Genomic DNA, 20,248 nt, shown 5'->3' on the forward strand with positions numbered 1-20,248 from the left:
CAGACGTGGATGGCTGCCGCCCCAGCAGCCCTGCCTGGATCTTCTCGCTGATCCCTGGATTAGGCTTGGTATATCAAAGATGTCTCTGGCGGAGTCTAGTAGGAAATTATTTCAGTTTTTTTCTATATTTTTCTTGTATGTAGTTGTGATTCGAAGACGGATCATTGTTTTGTGTTGGTGCTATACTTGGAGAATTTGTTTTCGTTAATTGAACACTCCAATAAATTGTTTTTGGACGTCGATGGTTAGTTTCTTCTGCTTACGCAGATGTGTCATAGGTCACGTCTTCCAATTCGATTACAGTTAATAGCACTTCGTGTATTGCCGATTTATTAATAATCTCTGAACTCTGAAACTGTTTGCTTTTACTTACGAAGCAGAACAAGTAGCTTTTTCAGGTTCTTCGAGAAAAGAAAGCCGAAAGAGAGTTTGGCAGTTTAATGTCATTACTCAAGGATACATCTGTAGTGAGATGAACGTTCAAATAACATTGGCAGATTCCAAAATAACATTTACATTATTTACAACACGATAAATTTATCACAGCAATAGACAAGGAAACAGGCACAACACAGAGTTCGTCCTTAGATCTACTCACAGAAGGCCCTTCTTGTCGAATATAGGTGCAACGTATTTGAGATAGGACATAATGGTAGGATTTTTGTACGCGTTTCCTAAGACTGAATTTGAGGAGCCATCTCCTTGGAAGAACTCCTTGAAGTCGGCGCCATACTTCTCCGAAGTGATGACAAGGCAGGTCAAGGCACTGTAGAACACGCCGAGGGTGGCCGCCGCCTCCATTTCATTCCTAAATACCTGCAGGGTGTAGGCGTCGGCCTGCTGGTCCATGCCCAAGCGCCGTAGCAGGCCCACCAGCGTGCTGTGGTACTCTTGCAGCAGGTCTTCCATGTGATGCCTGTGGACCTCCTCACTGGCATTCGCGTACAGGAAGTACACCAGGTCACCGGCTGGCCCGTGAATTCTGCTAAACTGTGACAGTTATGCTCATTTTACTTGAGCGGTACAGGAAATCCTCTCTATATACAAGATTAAAAGTAGTTGCCTTAAACGTAAAATAAGCAACAGCTGTAACCAGGTGGATTGCGATCTGATAAAGGTATGAAACTTCCTGGCAGATTAAAACTGTGTGCCTGATCGAGACCCGAAATCGGGTCATTTGCCTTTCGCGGGCAAATGCTCTACCAACTGAGCTACCCAGGCAAGGCTCACGCCCCGTTCTCACAGCTTTACTTCTGCCAGTACCTCGCCTCCTACCTTCCAAACTTTACGGAAGCTCTCCTGCGAGGAGAGTTCCTGTTAAGTTAGTATCAGTCGGACACATCAAGCACTATCTGACGAACATTTCTGATTTCATCGTCGACTTCAGTTATGCTCACACGCACTTACCGACCATCGTTCTCCTCGACCTAAAGATTTTTCGTTCGATATCCAACAACAATATCAAACGAGACATCCGTCCAAGCGGTGGCTCACGGTGTGGCGTCATATCCACCAGCCTTTTCTTCCCTCCAACGTCCGGACAACATGGTGCCAAGTCGCAAATGAAAAATTCGCCACAAATCATCGTCTTCACGCCATCGGACTAACGGACTCTCCATTTTGCCACCTCATGGATGACAATGTCCATCAACTGACTTGTGCTGCCACCAGTGACGTATGGAAACTTGCCCGACAGTTCGTTGCCTGTTACCTCCGCGTTCCGCCGGACTTGATTGACCCATGCACTTTTATACATCCTGAGAATACTTATTTCCCCGCCACCAAAAACCATACTATTGTATGGGTCAAGGGATGGACGATCACCTACATGTAGAATGATGGCGTCAAATCACGCCTTGATTTCTGGCAGTACTCACAAACCGCCCACAGTGAAGTCGAACACCGACCACGCTACCGCACCTTCTTCGCCATTTACCTACATGCGATCACCCCCGCTCAGTTGGATGGTACCACACGCCGACAGCACTCTCGCCCCCCCCCCCCCCCCCCCCCCCTGCTGACATATGAGACTCCCAGCGCTACTTTCTATATTGTAACCCACAGTGGAGTTGGCGCATTTACACGCGTCTCCTTTCTTTCATGCACTATACCTGAACACACTGGTTTTTCCCACACTCAAGTGTGTATTGCTTCTCACCTATTAGCTTACAGCAGTATTATTATTCTTTTTTTTCCTATACCTTGTTCATAAAAAAAATTGCTCGCCTTGAACGAGTGTAATGCCTTGTGTTGTTTTCGCCGGAAGGATGGCATTTCTGTTGTGTTTAATTTTGTACCAATAAAGATCTTTTGTTCATTTACTATGTTCGTGGTAAAATAATAGTAATAATAATAATAATAATAAAATTTGGTAGAGCACTTGCCCGCGAAAGGTAAAGGTCCCGAGTTGGAGTCTCGGTCCGGCACACAGTTTTAATCTGCCAGGAAGTTTCACATCAGCGCACACTCCGCTGCAGAATGAAAATCTCATTCTGATAAAGGTATGTTTCTCTTAAAGATTCATCGACAGCTATTGATATTCATCTTCAACGACAAGATCCGATAGAGCGGTAGAATTTTTGTATTTCCTGGAAGGAAACCACCACTTGGTTTCGGGACCTGTGTCGTATCTTGAGCTGCATGTAAATACGAGTCCATAAAAATCGAATAACTTTTATGGACTCACATTTTATATGCACCTGAAGATGGGGCACAGGTCCTGAAACTGGATTGTGCTTTTCTTTTAGGAAATAAAAAAATCACAACTGTAGCAGATCTTATCATAGGTGATTAACGAAGAAAGACGCTATCGTACATACAATAGTGCACAAAGCAAACCCAATGTCCCAACAGACGTGATGTACCAACGCTTATGAAGATAAGTAAAGGGAAAGTTTTGAAATGTCGTAATGTGAACCAAGTATAGACCGCATTCCAAAGATGAAAATATTGAAACTATTACAAACGCATTGCCACTGCCCAGTAAAGGATGTATGTCATAGATGCGGTATGGAAATTTATCAGTAAACATAAAAATCGCTAAATAAAAAAAACAAATATAGTCCCAGATACTCACTCACCTGAAAGTCGAGAATCCTAATGTCTGTAGGATTCCCTCCAACGTATTTAAACATGAAGTTATTTTTCCAACAGTCGCCATGCATTACAACATTTAACATATGATTATTAGATTCCCAGTAGGCCTTGTTGTCCTTCGCGACTTGTTTCGAAAGGTTCTCATACTTTTCGGCGTATCGCTCGTAGCCAGCAGTCGCTCTGAATTCCCTCGCCACTGCTTTGAAGATCTTGTCAGCCATGCTCTCGAAGAACTCTTGCTGAAGGTCGCTCGATGCCGGGAGCAAACAACGTTCCCGAAATTCTGGCTTCTCCTTGAGCAGCATGGCCGAGGCGGCGTGTAGGCGAGAGTACGCTCTCAAAGCTAGCACACAGTGCTGGTAGTCGAGTGGTTGGCCAGCTTCGGCCAAGCGGAAGCCATCCGCTGACAGGTCTTCCAACACCAGGAACTCCACGGGCTGCCTCCCAAACAGGTAGCAACGGGCCGCCAGCGGGGACAATTTCTCTCCCTCCACAACTCTCAGCGCTTTATGAACTTCTGGCACCAACTCGCACAGTAAGAATGCCTCCTTCTCGAATACTCGGAATTCCTTTCCCATCTCGGTCAGATTGCCTTCCTCTGCGTTGCTGCACTTCACTATGAGCGGAAGTTCATGGCTGGAGGTCCTTTCGTCCAATTTGATGGTGGCTACTACTCTGAAGATGCAGCTCATGTAGCCTAGGCCGTCTTTGATGGCGTAATCGACAGTCGCAGCGTCCACTCTCACCTTACTTTTACTGTCTTCATTTTTCAGAGCCCTCTCTACGAACTTTTTGTCGATCCACGATGGAGGCGGTGGTCTATGAGACTCGACTTCTGCCATATTTTGCGCCGCTTTAAATCTGTGAACAAATAGAAGAACTCCATTAAGTCCTACGTCTAACATCCAACAACGCTATTACAGTGTCGACTGAAAAATTAATTTGCCGGCCGACGTGGTCGTGCGGTTCAAAGCGCTTCAGTCTGGAAAGGCGCCACCGCTACGGTCGCAGGTTCGAATCCGGCCTCGGACATGGATGTGTATGATGTCCTTAAGTTAGTTAGGTTTAAGTAGTTCTGAGTTCTAGGGGACTGATGACTACAGATGATAAGTCCCATAGTGCTCAGAGCCATTTTAAAAATTAGGTTAATAGTATACGAAAGCTAGATAAGTACAAGAGGCGAAAAATTAGTGTCCCCCAGGATACTGTGATACTGTGTAACACCACCTCGATAGTGGCCTTAATCCAGCGAGGTCGAGCGGCTGCGAGTCTTTTCACGTTCGACAACTTCCTGCTGCAGCCACTCACGTGTGGTTGTAACCTACAGAACTACGAAATTTCGACGATGTCGAGCGCTACGCTTCACTCGCAGTTCCAGATAATCCCAGTTATTTTCCAGTGCATTAAGATCGGGTGATTTAGTGGGCTGGATCATGTTCGAGAGGCGAATGCTCATAAAAACAGAAACGTATATGTCCAACTATGTCAATTATAACTGTTGTTATCTTCGAAGATGAGAGTCGCCTCTGCATATTCTTCAAGAAGACATAGTAGAAACAGCCACGCTTGGTCAGCGGGAAGTTGAAATAAACACCCCAGTTCAAGTTCATAGTATCACGTCCAAAGTCAGTTCGTGTCATATTTGAAACTGATTGTCACTGATAAGATGGGGTACTCGTCTCTTTGCCCATTTGGTTAGAATTTTATGACGTCCACTTTCATTGCGCCGAGTGATATACAGTTCTTTGCACGCACATTGGACCGTACGTATTGACGGACAAAATGTTGACAACTTCATTCACAGTACGTTCATGGATACGTTCAAAGGCGATAATTCCCCTCTGCATTCAGTTACGTCTGCATGTCGACCCATATTATAGTCATGATTCCTTACAGCCGACTGACATGTACACATCACTTTACTACCATTATTTTGTCAGTAGTACGAATTACCTTCAGCATGCCACAGTGATCATTCTGATGTTTTAAGCAAGTGACTAATATTTTTTCTGGTTAGCTTATTTCTTTCGTATCTGTGCAAATATAACATATTTCCTGCTCTTGAAACTATTTTTGATTTCCGATAGAACTTGAGATTGGAGAGGCTCAAGAAAGATTCAAGACTTTGGAGTTACTGGGCGACATGAAGTTTTGATTTCTCGAAAGAAAATCTGCAAAGGCCAGTCACGCTGAGACGTCACAGGCACCAGGGAGCCGCTTCCTTTCTAATGCTGTGCCGTTCCAAGAATGGGTATTTCCTTAATGGGGAGCCCACAACATCAACAGATCCTACAACAACCGACGCTGTCCTTTAAATGTTTCTTAAGAAGAAGCGCATATCCACCATAATGATTGCTTAGATATTGGACATACTCTGAGGAGCGTGTTGGTTTCATTATTAACAATATCCTAGACATCAGGGATGTATCAGCAAAGTTGGTGTCGAATTATTTGAACAGAGAACAGATCACACAAACCACGGCATTCAGAGCTGTTTTGTCCATGTCTGTTACTACAGAGGACTTTTGAGTATCTTAGTAACTATCATCCTGAAACCGATAAAAAAATTGGATGGCAACAAAGACGGTTCCCGTGAGTGAAGTACTTCCGCACCCACGAATCAGCCATAAAAGGCATATTTATGTTTTCTGGGGAAAAGAGTTCGTTATATTCGTGAACTACCTAATCAAGAGCACAGTATAACAGAGAGAATTACTCCAGCCTGCCAGTAGGCTAAGAAAGGCAGTTACCAAGAAATGTTATTGTAGTTGACGCGATAGAATCCTTTTGTCGCAGAACAATTCCCCTTCCTAAGCGTTTAAATTGGTTTCTGGAAAATTCAGAATGCACATTTTACAGCCAGACTATCGTGCTTCCCTCTCCCAAGTCATTCTGTGTAAGACCTGGAACCTTTCATATAAAGCATATTTTGATATGAAGGATGGCTGGTGGACAGTCATATGTTACACAACAATTTTCATCGTATTATCCCAGTTTCCCGTGTGAGTGTACTTCACTGAAAGTACCTATACAAAAGTACAAATCCATGTAATGCAGAATGTAAGTGGCATTTCAAAAGATAACAATCTGTTAAATTATGGTGGACTCTACTAATATCAACTGGTTGAGTCATAGTTTAAAAAAAATGAAATAAGATGTGCTGAATAAGTCGCACAGTGTTGAAAGGAGAGAATTCGTGAAGGGAGTCCCTAAAGGTTCAATATTGGGTTGACTCCCTATATGTCCGAACACAACTCGTACTTTTTGCATACTGTTTATAGTAAAACCCGTAAGACAGAAAGCAAAAGAAGTTGTTAGTGATTTCTTTCAAAGAATGATTCACTGTTTTGCTGGAAATGGGCTGTCCCTTAATACTGAGAAAGCACCCTACTGAGGAGACGGCTGCAATTCTCGGTCATAGCCACATGACTAGTGTTCGAAGGGATCTTCTCCTTCCTCCCCTCCCCTCCCCCCCGTTTTCTTTCTTCCTTTCCCTTTCCTTTCTCTTCAGCCCTTCAAGACACACATAACGTTCTGGGAAAAAGGAAAAATCAGAGAGATTCTATGTCGAAACACACATATTTTGCTCTCCCAAACAGTTTTTCAGCTACTCCTTTGCCTTGATCATAAATAGGCCAATCAAGTAGCTTCTAAGGAAACACACACACACACACACACACACACACACACACACACACACACACACACACACACACACACTGCTCTTGTAGTCCAGTACTCACACTCTTATAAAAAATTAAACATTCCGATTTGTTAAAGAGGACCTTAAAAAAACTCATGTCTTTTATTGTATCTGAAAATTTCCATTAAGAACTATACACCATTTTATTCGACAATGATCTCGGAGTTTTCCCAATCGGGCGTGTGGTCTCGTTACTTAACAGCGCTGTAGTTTGGGAAACCACTAAGAAGTTGTCATACTCCAGTCTCTATTCACCCTCCATTATTATTTTACACTCCTTTTCTTTCAGTCTGGATTTGAGCTGAGGGAGCGATCAGGAATGGACGAGGGCTAATTTTCTGGGACACCTTGATTATTACCTACAGGGATTTTGGAATAAAGAAGCCTCTGTTCGACAGAGAAACTAGAACAATTTTTGGTGAAGGAAATTCAGAGGATCTGGAATTATTGAATCTTACACTTCCCCAAATTTCCTCATTTTGCTATGCATCTATCACTTCTTGCAATGTAAGAAACATTATTCTCTGCGTTTAATGATGTCCCGGCAGACAAAGGCATGAACATAAATCAGGAGAATTGGAACTATTATTTATTTATTCTTTTGCTTTTATTTCTGGGAGTCTCGGAAGAGGTTCTCGACTCGCCTTCGATGCGGCTCTTTTAATTTAGGCAGAAGTACTGCATTTTTAAGGGTACTGGAATGTGTCAGGAACGAAAGGAATTCGACAGGAACTGGCTGCAGCCTATGGCAAGGGACAAACCATAGTATTTGCCTAAATTGAAAATGGGAAACCACAGAAAACCATTTTAAAGGTTGCCGGTAGGTGGAGACAAACCACCTTCACTTCCGTATTCAAGTATTGCTAGCTCAGTGCCCTAACAGGCGGAGCGACTTCAAGTGGGTGTAGAATTTGGAAAAACTTGTTTTGTACATTATCTCAAAAAAAAGTAAATTGCGTCACAAGAAAAGATTGAATTATGACACTGCATGTTTCTCCTGTAATTTTGCATATTAGCTCATTTGATAGTGAGAGAATACTTGCATATTTTAAGATTAAATTGTGCATGGAATTTCTGGCTTTAGTTATTACAGTACTACAAGGGCGTAAACAGATTTTGGACGAAAGGGGAGCGATGGGATTAAGGGCCCTGTCGGCTTGGACAAATTAAAGTAATTCGCTGAACAAACGTTTTAGAAATGAATGAACTATAGAATGTGCGCTGTCATCACATACCTCATTACACCCCATCTACTCTCCACAAATCACTCCCCAGAATTTTAAATCGGAAATGGTCTTCATAATTGATTACCACTGGATGACCAAACTGGGTGAAATTTTGTCATTTGGTCAACTAATGACTGAATATGGTTGTCTAAGTGTTTACAAAGCAGGTTTATCGTATTTGAGCATTTTTTAGTTTTACTCGTACAGGCATTAGATTATAGATCTCTCGAAAACGCGTCATGTTTGATACGGTTTTTCTGCTGAATGTGATGTCGATGAATAAATATTATTAAGGTACACTTGACACTCTTGTTCACGTGTGATCAGAGGATTGTAGCCGCTTGGTGTAAGGCAAAATGGACCCTCAAATTATATGCTGCAATGTTACTTCCATAACTCACATAGCTGGCCGAGGTGGTGAGCGGTTCTAGCCACTACAGTCTGGAACCGCGCGACCGCTACGGTTGAAGGTTCGAATGCTGCCTCGGGCATGGATGTGTGTGATGTCCTTAGGTTAGTTAGGCTAAGTATTTCTAAGTTCTAGGAGACTGATAACCTTAGAAGTTAAGTCCCATAGTACTCAGAGCCATTTGAACCAACCATAACTCACATACGAACCCACAGACATTCATAATCCTCAACACATATTATTAGTATTATTTAGTAGCTGACGACAAAAAGGAAAGAAGATACAGTCTGTAAACTTTTCATAGAGTTCTGATACCATAGTTCCAATTGGCAAATGTCTCATTCTTCCTCAGTAAGGCAACCACAAGCTACACCCGTTCAAACATAAAACTACATCGGAACTTTCAAGAAGAACGGCAGATATAGGCTTCTCAAAAAACATCGTCGTCGACGGGATGTTAAACTGTAAACTTCATGGCTTCATTCCTACTTTTTTTAAAGAAAATTAATTGAAAGTAGACACTAAAGGTACACTTGTTTTGCTTGCGTTGGGAAATGCTGCGTGAAACATACTAGATAACAGTGTTTGGCCTATTTTTCGTTGCCTTCGCGCAGGCAGTAAACACATCCAACAGGCTTTAGATAGCAGAAAACATATTTCCGCCACGTCTGTTTGGAAATGGTGTCACTTAAATGAGGCGAGGGAAGTACATCAGGTCCTAAAATCTTCATTTTCAGAAATATTTCCTGTAACACACTACATATTATCCAATTTACACAATTTGTATACCTGTATGTCAGCTACGACATGTGAGTATGATGGGGTATTAGAAGACTAAAGACACAAAACATATATATTTCTAAACCACTTTGTTTTCATATTAACTTAATCTGTCTTAGAAGATTTTATTATTTAATTTTCCGCCGGCCTCTGTGACCGAGCGGTTCTAGGCGCTTCAGTCTGGAACCGCGATGCTGCTACGGTCGCAGGTTCGAATCCTGCCTCGGGAATGGGTGTGTGTGATGTCCTTAGGTTAGTTAGGCCTACGTAGTTCTCAGTCTAGGGGACTGATGACCTAAGATGTTAAGTCCCACAGTGCTTAGAGCCATTTGAACCAATTCTTACTTTTCCTTTCCTATTTTGTTGTCATGAGAACGAGTATTTTTGTTACAGCGTTGTAAAAATTTTCGGTTTTCTCCATTTTATGGACGCCTCTAAAACTTTACTGCATTATCCTCTGCTACAGTTTTGTCGTCCATGTACTCCTTCACCTTCCGTAGCAATTGAAAGTTGTCGGTGTGATGTCTGGACCGTATTATGTACATTCCAAATCTGGGTAATTTCCAAGAAGCAACGCACATCGCAGTCGCGACCTGCCTGTGAGCGATGTATTTCGAACGCTTGACTCTCGAGGCGGGAAATACGGATATTACTTTCTGTTTTGATGACAGAACGTCGCATGGGAGTAGAGAAATTTCGCATGAGTGTACTGGAAGTCATGATTGAATGTAGCACAGTGTCCATGTCGCAGTCTCTTACCTGGAAACAGTTGTTTCCTGGTTAGAGGGATACTGAGAAAGCCTAAAATTCTGTTTTCAAAATGGATTGCTTGCAAATCATGGTGCGAGAAATGGCGATCAGTATGGCTCTGTAATTTCTGTGACGCTGTCGAGGAGGACACACTTGTTACGTGGTGGGAACATAATTTTACATTGGAAAAGACTGCGTCCAAATGAGAAGTTTCAGTGAATACAGTTTCTGACTGTTACGGTGTTTGTAGCGAGGTGTGTTATGTTATTGTTACGGCTGACAGTATTTCTATTGATGGTCGAAACAAAATTGTTGAAGTAGAGGACTCTCACATCGCAATCGCAGGTATGGGACGATTACGTCTGGGTCTATGGCGGAATCGAGCGGGACTCAAGAAAGTGCTTCATTTTGCGTGTGTATCCGAGATGAAAGAAAACGTTACTTCCTATTATTAAATATTGCGTCTAACCAGGTACGGAAGTGATCAGCAATGGTTGGAAATCATACAAAACATCGAAAACGGAAGGAACGGGTCATGAATTCGTCAATAATTCACAAGAATTTCTATCGTCCGACGACCCGTCTGTGCACACACAGAATGCTGAGTGTCTCTAGACGTCACTTAAATCGTCTATTTAGAAAGAGGGATCGAGGTGAATTGCACGTATTTCAGTTTTTATATTTTCACAGCTTACGACTATCTGGCAAATTTCTCTCCTGTGAGACTCTCCCAGCTTTCCTAAAAGATAAAGAGAGAGACTGAAGTAATGAATTGAAATTTGTGCCACATCCGGAACTTTAACTCGGATTTCCTGCTGACAAGGCACTTTCGCTAGGCATTGAACCATTGTAGCAGTACAGGTAACACAACTGCACCGACTACACTCCTCCAGTGCCCTCCCTAACATAAACTTCAGTCACACCTTCAGCCTACTTTCCCTTCTTAATTCGTCAGCGTGGCCAGGCTTTCCGGCACTAGAATACCAATCCAGCTATATACGTAATGGGGAAATCCTGCCTGTACCTCGGGCATAGGTGACCTATTGATGTGATGGAATTAAATTTTCCGTGAAACATACGAGTCTCAACTTTATCTCCTATAACGACGGAAGCTGAAGAAATGGATTAAAATTTGTACAGAGGCCAGGACTTAAACCTTTGTTTACGAGGCCGAACCACTAGCTATTACACCACCGTAGCACTACACATACCTTTGCGCCACAAACTACTGTAGACCAGTGCTCTCCCTAACACAAACTTCAATTCACTCCTTCAGCCCGTTTTCCCCTTCTGCTGATTTTTAGCACAGTGAAAATCGAGTGTTTTACTTGTCTTCCGCTCTTAATTTTGTGGTGGGTAGGGCACGAGTCGATACACGAGGCCTGATCATTTCTAAGATCGTCAGCAGGCGAAAATTGGCTGAAGCGTTAGGGAGGTTACTGGACTAGGGTGGTCCGTGCAGCTGCCATAGTGGTGCAATGGCTAGCACATATCTAGGGAGAGTATCGGCAATACTGACGATTTAAGAAGGAAAATCGGCTGAAGGCATGAAATGAAGTTTGTGTTTTGGAGGGGTTTGGACTGGTGAAGTCGTTTCAGCTGTGTTACCTGTACTGCATTGTTGTATAATGGTTAGCACATCTGCTAGTTAGCAGCTTCTATCATTATCGGGGATAAAGTTGAGACTCATGTGTCTCAAGAAACATTTAATTCCTTCAGATCGATACACCTCCCAAAAGAATTGTCAAAAATGCGTTCTGGGTATGGGAAAGAAGGAATGGTGTCAGTTGCCTACACCACACTAGTATTATGCACAACTACTACATAACTGATGAGTAATGTAATTGATACTATTCATTTCCGTAATAAATCCCCGTGAGTGGAAAAGTGCTGTTACTCTCTCCTTTTTAATGACTTCTTGTTTTCGATACGTTCGTCTTATGTTGTCTCCCTTGTCAACATCTCGAAAATAGAGCATTCTACATGTATATCGCTCGCAGTGGAGCCGCGAGTTCCATGTGCACAGTGTATTGAAAATTAGCCAAAATTGTATAACAATAACACTCATCCCGAGTGTCGTACGACATGGGTTTAAGGCATTTAGTTCATACCTTCCATATAGATTCAGGTTTGTCGAAGCTAGATCCAGTAAAGAAACTAACGTGGCTTTTCTCGCAACATTCCTGAATACGGTGCAGCATTGGATCGTTTGGTTGGGTTAATGTATTTCGTACGATACTGATAGGTTTGGCTGTGAACATTTCGTACTGTTTCAGTAATCCCCAATTACAGAGAGGGGCTTCATTCTAATGGTCGTTAACGTGTGCTTGCTTTCTTAGGCGTGTTTATGTCAGGTGCAGTGAAACGCGCACTTAGACAATGTTAGCTGTGTTAGAAAGAACTAAATATTTCATTTGCTACCTTTTACTTTGCATTTATTCATCGTTGCTTTTATTAAATGTATTAAGTCAATGATTTCCTATTAGGAGACTTTTCATTTGCCTACGTGGTTGGTGACTATTTTGACACATATAGTACTGTTTATTCAGTTAAACTGTCTGCTTTGAGGGGAGAAAATGAAGTTCCACGAAAATGGGAACCACATAAATTGCCGATATATTTATCTTTCCTTCGTACGTGAACTGTAACACAAATGATGTACACATAATATGGACAGAAAACACCACAAGCGCAGAACTAAAAGTGGAAAACAATATGAAAACGTGCCATCGGACTATGTGCAGTAGCTCGAAAAAGGCTAAGGCACTAAAAGTAGACGAATTCAAAAAGCAGCTATTAATTGTAATGTCGCAGATAATTATAATTATGCAGGTTCGAAACTATTCCAGGCCACTGAAACACAACAAGTGCAGTTTAGAGTTAGATTCATATAACTGACACTCTGTTTGTCCACTGTTTGGTTTTAATGTTTTTTGTCTATTTACATATGAAACTGAATTAAAAACGCTAAGTAAAGAACTTTAGACGAAACGCTTTGAATAAAACGATAAATTAGTAATTGTCGCGTGATTAAAAGTCATAAAATATAAGATTATATTCGCTGCCTCTATCAGTCGTAGTTACGTAACAAGTAGTGCATATTGTGTTAGCAAGAAGTATGAAATTGTGATAATCTGAAAATAATGAATAAATATGATTCATGATTCTGAATTACGACTCACGTAAGACACTAGGTTTGTCAATTACGATGCACATCCGCAGACAAGATAAGGTGAGGACGCTCTTATTGTGTCCTTGTAATTGGCCTGAGAACAAAAACGAATTTTGGAAACTGCAAAATATCCACTCTTTTGTGCAATCAGTAGGACCATCAGTTTGACGACCGAGCTGTAGGTGACACGTATAGCTATTATTTGAACTAAGTGTTCACTTTACGAATACAGTGGTGTGCAAAACTGAGTACTAGTGTAACTTTCGCACAACGTGTCATTGCCAAGTACCATAAAATATACGTTGAAAGAAATTCTACAATGTAGCACAGAAGATAAATCAGGAAAATACGGAATGAAACGCACAGAAATGACATTTTTATGCAAAGAATAATAACACTGGGACTTGTGTTGGTCCCCTAGGCATTAAAAAAAACTGTACATTGTTCATAATAGGGCGTGTGATCACCGCGGATGGCTGTGTGCGTTCTGCAGCGTGCACCAGTGTTGGTCACAAGTTTAATTATTTATATTGGGTTTGTGCATAATCTCGTCGCGTTTCAAAAAATGGTTCAAATGGCTCTGAGAACTATGGGACTTAACTGCTGTCATCAATGGTTCAAGTGGCTCTGAGCCTATGCGACTTAACTTCTGAGGTCATCAGTAGCCTATAACTTAGAACTAATTAAACCTAACTAACCTAAGGACATCACACACATCCATGCCCGAAGCAGGATTCGAACCTGCGACCGTAGCGGTCGCTCGGTTCCAGACTGTAGCGCCTAGAACCGCACGGCCACTGCGGCCGTCAGCTCATCAGTCCCCTAGAACTTAGAAGTACTTAAACCTAACTAACCTAAGAACGTCACACATCCATGCCCGAGGCAGAATTCGAACCTGCGACTATAGCGGTTGTGCGGTTCCAGACTGTAGCGCCTAGAACCGCACGGCCACTGCGGCCGTCAGCTCATCAGTCCCCTAGAACTTAGAAGTACTTAAACCTAACTAACCTAAGGACGTCACACATCCATGCCCGAGGCAGAATTCGAACCTGCGACTATAGCGGTTTTGCGGTTCCAGAGTGTAGCGCCTAGAACCGCTCGACCACCCCGGCTGCCTCGTAGAGTTTCTTCATAAATGTAATAAACACAACAGATACACGTAACAGAGACTTTAGTCAGCAGTAATACGTTTTGGTTCACAGCTTGTAAGTCGGTCAACGTTAGAGAAACTTTTCGATTCCACGACTGCACAACACACGTGGGTTTTTGAAGCGAAGGACTGGTCGAACCATGTTCGAAGCTCATTTTCAGCCGACAATGGAAGTTCCTTGAAGCTTGTTCGATAGAGAGCGGAATAGGTGAAAATCTGAGTGCGCAAGATTAGGTCAATAGGCTGCGTGTAGAATGACTTCGCAATCGAACTACCGCACAGTGTTTTTTGTCAGTCTAACAGAATGCGGGGAGGCCTTATGATGGCGTAGCATCACTTCATACAGCATTTCTGGTCATTGTCTTTTAACACGTATGCAAGACATCTCCGTTGCTGACAATAAATGTGAGCAGCGATGCTTAATTCGGGAAGCAATTCGTAGTACACCATACCGCCGCTGTTCCACAAGACGAATAACCTTTTGTTTTGCAGGTGCTCGCAGGGCTTTGTACGGCGAGCTACTGCTGTGTTTGGGCACAAACATTCCTTTCTCTTCCTTACGTTAACATAAAGACACCGCTTATCTTCATCAGTAACTATACAGCATAGGAACGGCGGGTGTTGGTCACGAGCCAATTGATGAAGTGCAAGCAGAGAAGTACATATGGTCTCCAGCTTTTTTCACGAGTACACTGATGTATCACTGTGGATTAACGCGTTTAAACGATATTTATTGAATCCCGGAGGTCTTCCTGAATCTAGCGAGTGACTAATGTCAAAACAATCCTCGCTGAAATGAGAAAATCATTTTCTTGCCGTGTTCTTTCCAATGGCATTATGCCCACACTCGCCGCAAATGTTTCTGGCTGCTTCTCCTACTGTCATTTATTGTACTAAATAAATAAATAAATAAAAGAATGTGTCGGGAACTTTCCAATTTCTTTACTTGGCAATCCATTTTATAGCGTCCGCATATCCATTCACTATCTCCTAATGACAAAACGACAGTATGTAAACTCAAATAGCAACAGTGAACTACAAACAAAAACTGAAAATCGATAAATAAGCGTATAGCAACCGGAATATCAACATGCAAAACAAAAGCGCTATGAACTTATGCACCAACCTAATAAAATGAATTTGTTTTCTGTTAAGTCCTATTATGTGATGTTATTATGTGAAACTCTAAAGTGCTAAATAAATATCTTGAAAAAGAGGATGCTCAGAAACAGAGTGAAAAGCTTGCAAGGGTGTTGCAGGAGAAGTTGTGTTGAGATGTAATTTTAAGAAAAAAATTCAATACATTGAGCCATTTTCCTCTTACTTAAAATTGAAGTTAGCCAATCAGGTCATCCCGCTCACATATTCAAGTAGGCCGTGAAAGGACGCACAGTGTTACAATAACGTTAACAAGTGAGCGTTCCATCTTCAAAGATTCGGTCAGTAGTCCCAAGCAACATTATTCCTCTTCACACCACAACATTTGGACTATCAAAACGCTCATGCTCGACAATGTTGCTGACAGCATCGCGTGCTCCCACTCCAGCCATACAAGATATGGGGCATGGGGGCTCGCTGAAGAGCTTGCATTGCCATTGGTGATGATCACGTACAGTGTTAAGAACCACATACCGTCTTTTGTAATGTCCGGGCAACATTATAAATCGCAGAGGCTTCGGAGTAGTTATTGTCTTTGAACAGAAGTATGACTTCTGTTCATCTCATCACATGCTTCTTTCTGTTACCTAGCAGTTCCTACTATGTATGGTTCACTGGAGTAACTTTCGTGCGGGAGTTCCTTTCATCGTTAAGCTTTGCGCGCCAGTGTATAATATTTCCATCTTCACAAATTCAAACACAGCAAAGAAAAAGGCGTTTCAATGTATAGAACGAATATTTATATACCTACGGCGGAAGAAGGTCCCACTAGACAAAGAAGTTTTGACACGGTGGAGATAAATTACAACTCGACTGAGATGATATCTCCGCAGCGCTGACTATTATTTTAAACGGGCTTAATTTTCTTTTGCAGTTCACATGGTTCAAATGGCTCTCAGCACTACGGGACTTAACTGCTGTGGTCATCAGTCCCCTAGAACTTAGAACTACTGAAACCTAACTAACCTAAGGACATCACACACATCCATGGCCGAGGTAGGATTTGAACCTGCGACCGTAGCGGTTTTTACAGTTTTCAACAGTTAACATCGCTAGTAAAGAGAACCATCGGATTCTTAAAACTACTGCTTAGTGACAACAAACTATTATCTGTCGTTAATACTAGGGATTCTTTTAAAAAGAGAGTAGCGTTAGCATTCACTCAGTAAATCATAAAGTGATCTACGCTTAATCATTTCATTGAATGGTGTGCTCTATTTAATTTACAATAATTTCCAATGGGAGCGAAAAATTTGTGTCGATGGCAGATTGTCAGATTTGTGAGGCTTCTTGTGGACATTCCTTGTATTGAAAGTTCCTGGCAGATTTAAACTGTGTTCCGGACCGAGACTCGAACTCGGGACCTTTGCTTTTCGCGGGCAAGTGCTCTACCAACTGAGCTACCTGGCAAAAGTAAAGCTGTGAGGAGGGGGCGTGAGTCGTGCTTCGGTAGCTCAGTTGATAGAGCACTTTTCCGCGAAAGGCAAAGAACCTGAGTTCGAGTCTCGGTCAGGCACAAAGTTTTAATCTGCCAGGAAGTTTCATATCAGCGCACACTCCGCTGCAGAGTGAAAATCTCATTCTCACTCCTTTTATTTCTTGCATAAGTTCTTTGATGTTGATTACAGCCGTGCTCTACAAGGTGTTGCTTCTTTACATTACTGCACAAATCTATTTTTTAAATTATTGTTTCAATTCTTATTTATTGTTTCAATTCTTATCAGTTATGTTGTGATTCTATAGCCGATTGTCTTTGGCTGACATATTCCCAACGACCCTGAGAAAAGCGAAATAAAAATGACTGTTTAACTGATCTCATGCGTCGTTCATGTTCATGGTCAGATCAGAAAGCAACGTTATCAGGTGTTCCCCAGGGAAGCGTCTGGAACCTCTGCTGTTCCTGATCTATGTTAATGACCTGGGTGACAATCTGAGCAGTTCTGTTCGAAGATGATGCTGTAATTTACCGTCTAGTAAGGTCATCCGAAGACCAGTGTCAGTTGCAAAGCGATTTAGAAAAGATTGCTGTATGGTGTGGAAGGTGGCAATTGACTCTAACTAACGAAAAGTGTGAGGTGATCCACATGAGTTCCAAAAGAAGTCCGTTGGAATTCGATTACTCGATAAATAGTACAATTCTCAAGGCTGCCAATTCAACTAAGGAACTGAGTGTTAAAATTACGAACAACTTCAGTTGGAAAGACCACATAGATAATATTGTGGGGAAGGCGAGCCATAGGTTGCGTTACATTGGCAGGACACTTAGAAAATGCAGCAAATCCACCAAAGAGACAGCTTACACTGCACTCGTTCGTCCTCTGTTAGAATATTGCTGCACGGTGTGGGATCCTTACCAGGTGGGATTGACGGAGGACATCGAAAGGGTGCAAAAAAGGGCAGCTCGTTTTGTATTATCGCGTAAAAGAGGAGAGAGTGTGGCAGATATGATACGCGAGTTGGGATGGAAGTCATTAAAGCTAAGTCGGTTTTCGTTGCGGCGAGATCTATTTACGAAATTTCAGTCACCAACTTTCTCTTCCGAATGCGAAAATATTTTGTGGAGCCCCACCTACATAGGTAGGAATGATCATCAAAATAAAATAAGAGAAATCAGAGCTCGAACAGAAAGACTTAGGTGTTCGTTTTTCCCGCGAGCTGTTCGGGAGTGGAATGATAGAGAGATGGTATGATTGTGGTTCGATGATCCCTCTGCCAAGCACTTAAATGTGAATTGCAGAGTAATCATGTAGTTGTAGATGTAGATGTACACATAACACTGTTGCACTTACTGAAACTGAAAGGTTGCAGCCGCACTCGGTAAACCAGACTGAGCCAGGAGAGATGTAGAGCTGGCTATCAGGCTGGCTCCACTGTGCGTCCAGGCGATATCGCGCTCCCAGATGTTCTGTTCGCTGCTCCCCTCCACCGCTCTCCTACTGTGCTTTCCGCGAGTGGGAGATACGGTCCGGACTTCAGCCGATGCGGCAGAGGTCTTTCTCACGACCGTTTAGCTCCATTCGCTGCGCGTATCGCCTTATCACAGCCTGACTGTCACAACTGGCGCGCGGCAGATCGACGTTAAACAGGAAGTAACTGGTAGCATCATCAGTCCCATTCTGATCATATCGCAGTTTAAACAGTCTTCAGCAGTATCAGCTTCTTTGAAAATCAGTTCCAAAGATACATGCATACTCACATTACAGATGTCGTGGGATATGAATTCTAAGAAAAAAGAAAGGAAAAACGAAAACGATGCACCACGAACGAACTATCCCAATGGGATGGAAACGACAAATGATTACAATTTCAGAAAAATTGAATCATTTATCCAAGAGAAAGAGTCTCACGAATTGAGCAAGTCATTAGCAGGTTGGTCCACCTCTGGCCCTTGTCCAAGCAATTATTTAACTTGACGTTGATTGACCGGAGTATTTTGATGTCTTCCTGAGGGATATTGTACAGAATTCTGACCAATTTGTGCGTCAGATCGTTAAAATCCCGTTCTGCAAACATTCCTAATTGGAGATACATCCAGCTACCATGCTGGTCTAAGTAGGGTTTGTTGTTGTTGTTGTTGTTGTTGTGGCCTTCACTCCAGAGACTGGTTAATGCAGCTCTCCATGCTACTATATCCTATGCAAGGTTCTTCATCACCCAGTACCTACTGCAACCTACATCCTTCGGAATCTGCTCAAAATGTGTGTGAAATCTTAAGGGACTTAACTGCTAAGGTCATCAGTCCCTATGCTTACACACTACTTAACCTAAATTATCCTAAGGACAAACACACACACATGCCCGAGGGAAGACTGGAACCTCCGCTGGGACCAGCCGCACAGTCCATGACTGCAGCGTCATAGACCGCTCGACTAACCTCGCGCGGTTCTGAATCTGTTTAGTCTATTCATCTCTTGGTCTCCCTCTACGATTTTTACCCTCCAGGCTCCCTCCAATACTAAATTGTTGATCCCTGAATGCCTCAGAATATGCCCTACCAACCGATCCCTTCTTCTAGCCAAGTTGTACCACAAATTTCTCTTCTCTCCAATTCTATTCAATACCTCCTCATTAGTTATGTGACCTACCCATCTAATCTTCAGCATTCATCTGTAGCACCACATTTCGAAAGCTTCTATTCTCTCCTTGTCTAAACTGTTCATCGTCCACGTTTCACTTCCATACATGGCTATGCTCCATACAAATACTTTCAGAAACGAATTCCTGACACTTAAATCTATACTCTATGTTAACAAATTTCTCGTCTTCAGAGAAGACAAGTAGCAGGAATTCTCGCTGTGAGCAGCAGGGCATTATCTTGTTGAAATGTAAATCCAGGATGGCTCCCAATGAAAAGCAATAAAAGGGGGCATGGAACGTCATTGCCCTACTGATGTGCTGTAAGGGTGCAGTGGATGACAAGGAAAGGGATCTTGCTATGGTATGGAATAGCACACTAGACCATCACTCCTTGTTGTTGGGCTGTGTAGTAGGTGACAGTAACGCTGGTGTCCCACCACTGTCCGGGGCATCCTCAGACACCTCTTCCATGGTCATCGGGGCTCATTTTGAAATGGGACTCATCACTGAAGACAATTCTACTCCATTCTATGAGATTCCAGGCCCCGATGACCAGAAGAGGCGTGTCTCGAGACGCCACAGACAGTGTTGAGATAGCAAAATGAGTGCCATCCACATACGGCCGGTTAACTGGGAGAAATGGTCTGGGGCGTCATTTCCTTTCACAGTCGGTCCGCTTTGGTTATCATCCGCAATATTCTCACGGCAAAGCGGTACTTCGACACTG

General features: G+C 42.6%; 1 protein-coding gene across 1 annotated transcript; it reads right to left on the reverse strand.

Moving 5' to 3' along the window:
* Positions 1 to 423: 423 nt before the first annotated feature.
* Positions 424 to 18,441, reverse strand: LOC126324060 (uncharacterized). The gene is made up of 3 exons (XM_049994924.1): positions 18,234 to 18,441; positions 3,081 to 3,957; positions 424 to 990 (listed from the first exon to the last, which is right to left on the reverse strand). The coding sequence occupies exons 2-3, from the start codon at positions 3,936 to 3,938 to the stop codon at positions 595 to 597; spliced, it is 1,254 nt and encodes a 417-aa protein (XP_049850881.1). The 5' UTR covers positions 3,939 to 3,957; positions 18,234 to 18,441; the 3' UTR covers positions 424 to 594.
* Between the last annotated feature and the right edge of the window lie 1,807 nt (positions 18,442 to 20,248).

The sequence above is a fragment of the Schistocerca gregaria genome, chromosome 2, assembly GCF_023897955.1.
Source record: "Schistocerca gregaria isolate iqSchGreg1 chromosome 2, iqSchGreg1.2, whole genome shotgun sequence".
NCBI lineage: Eukaryota > Metazoa > Arthropoda > Insecta > Orthoptera > Acrididae > Schistocerca > Schistocerca gregaria.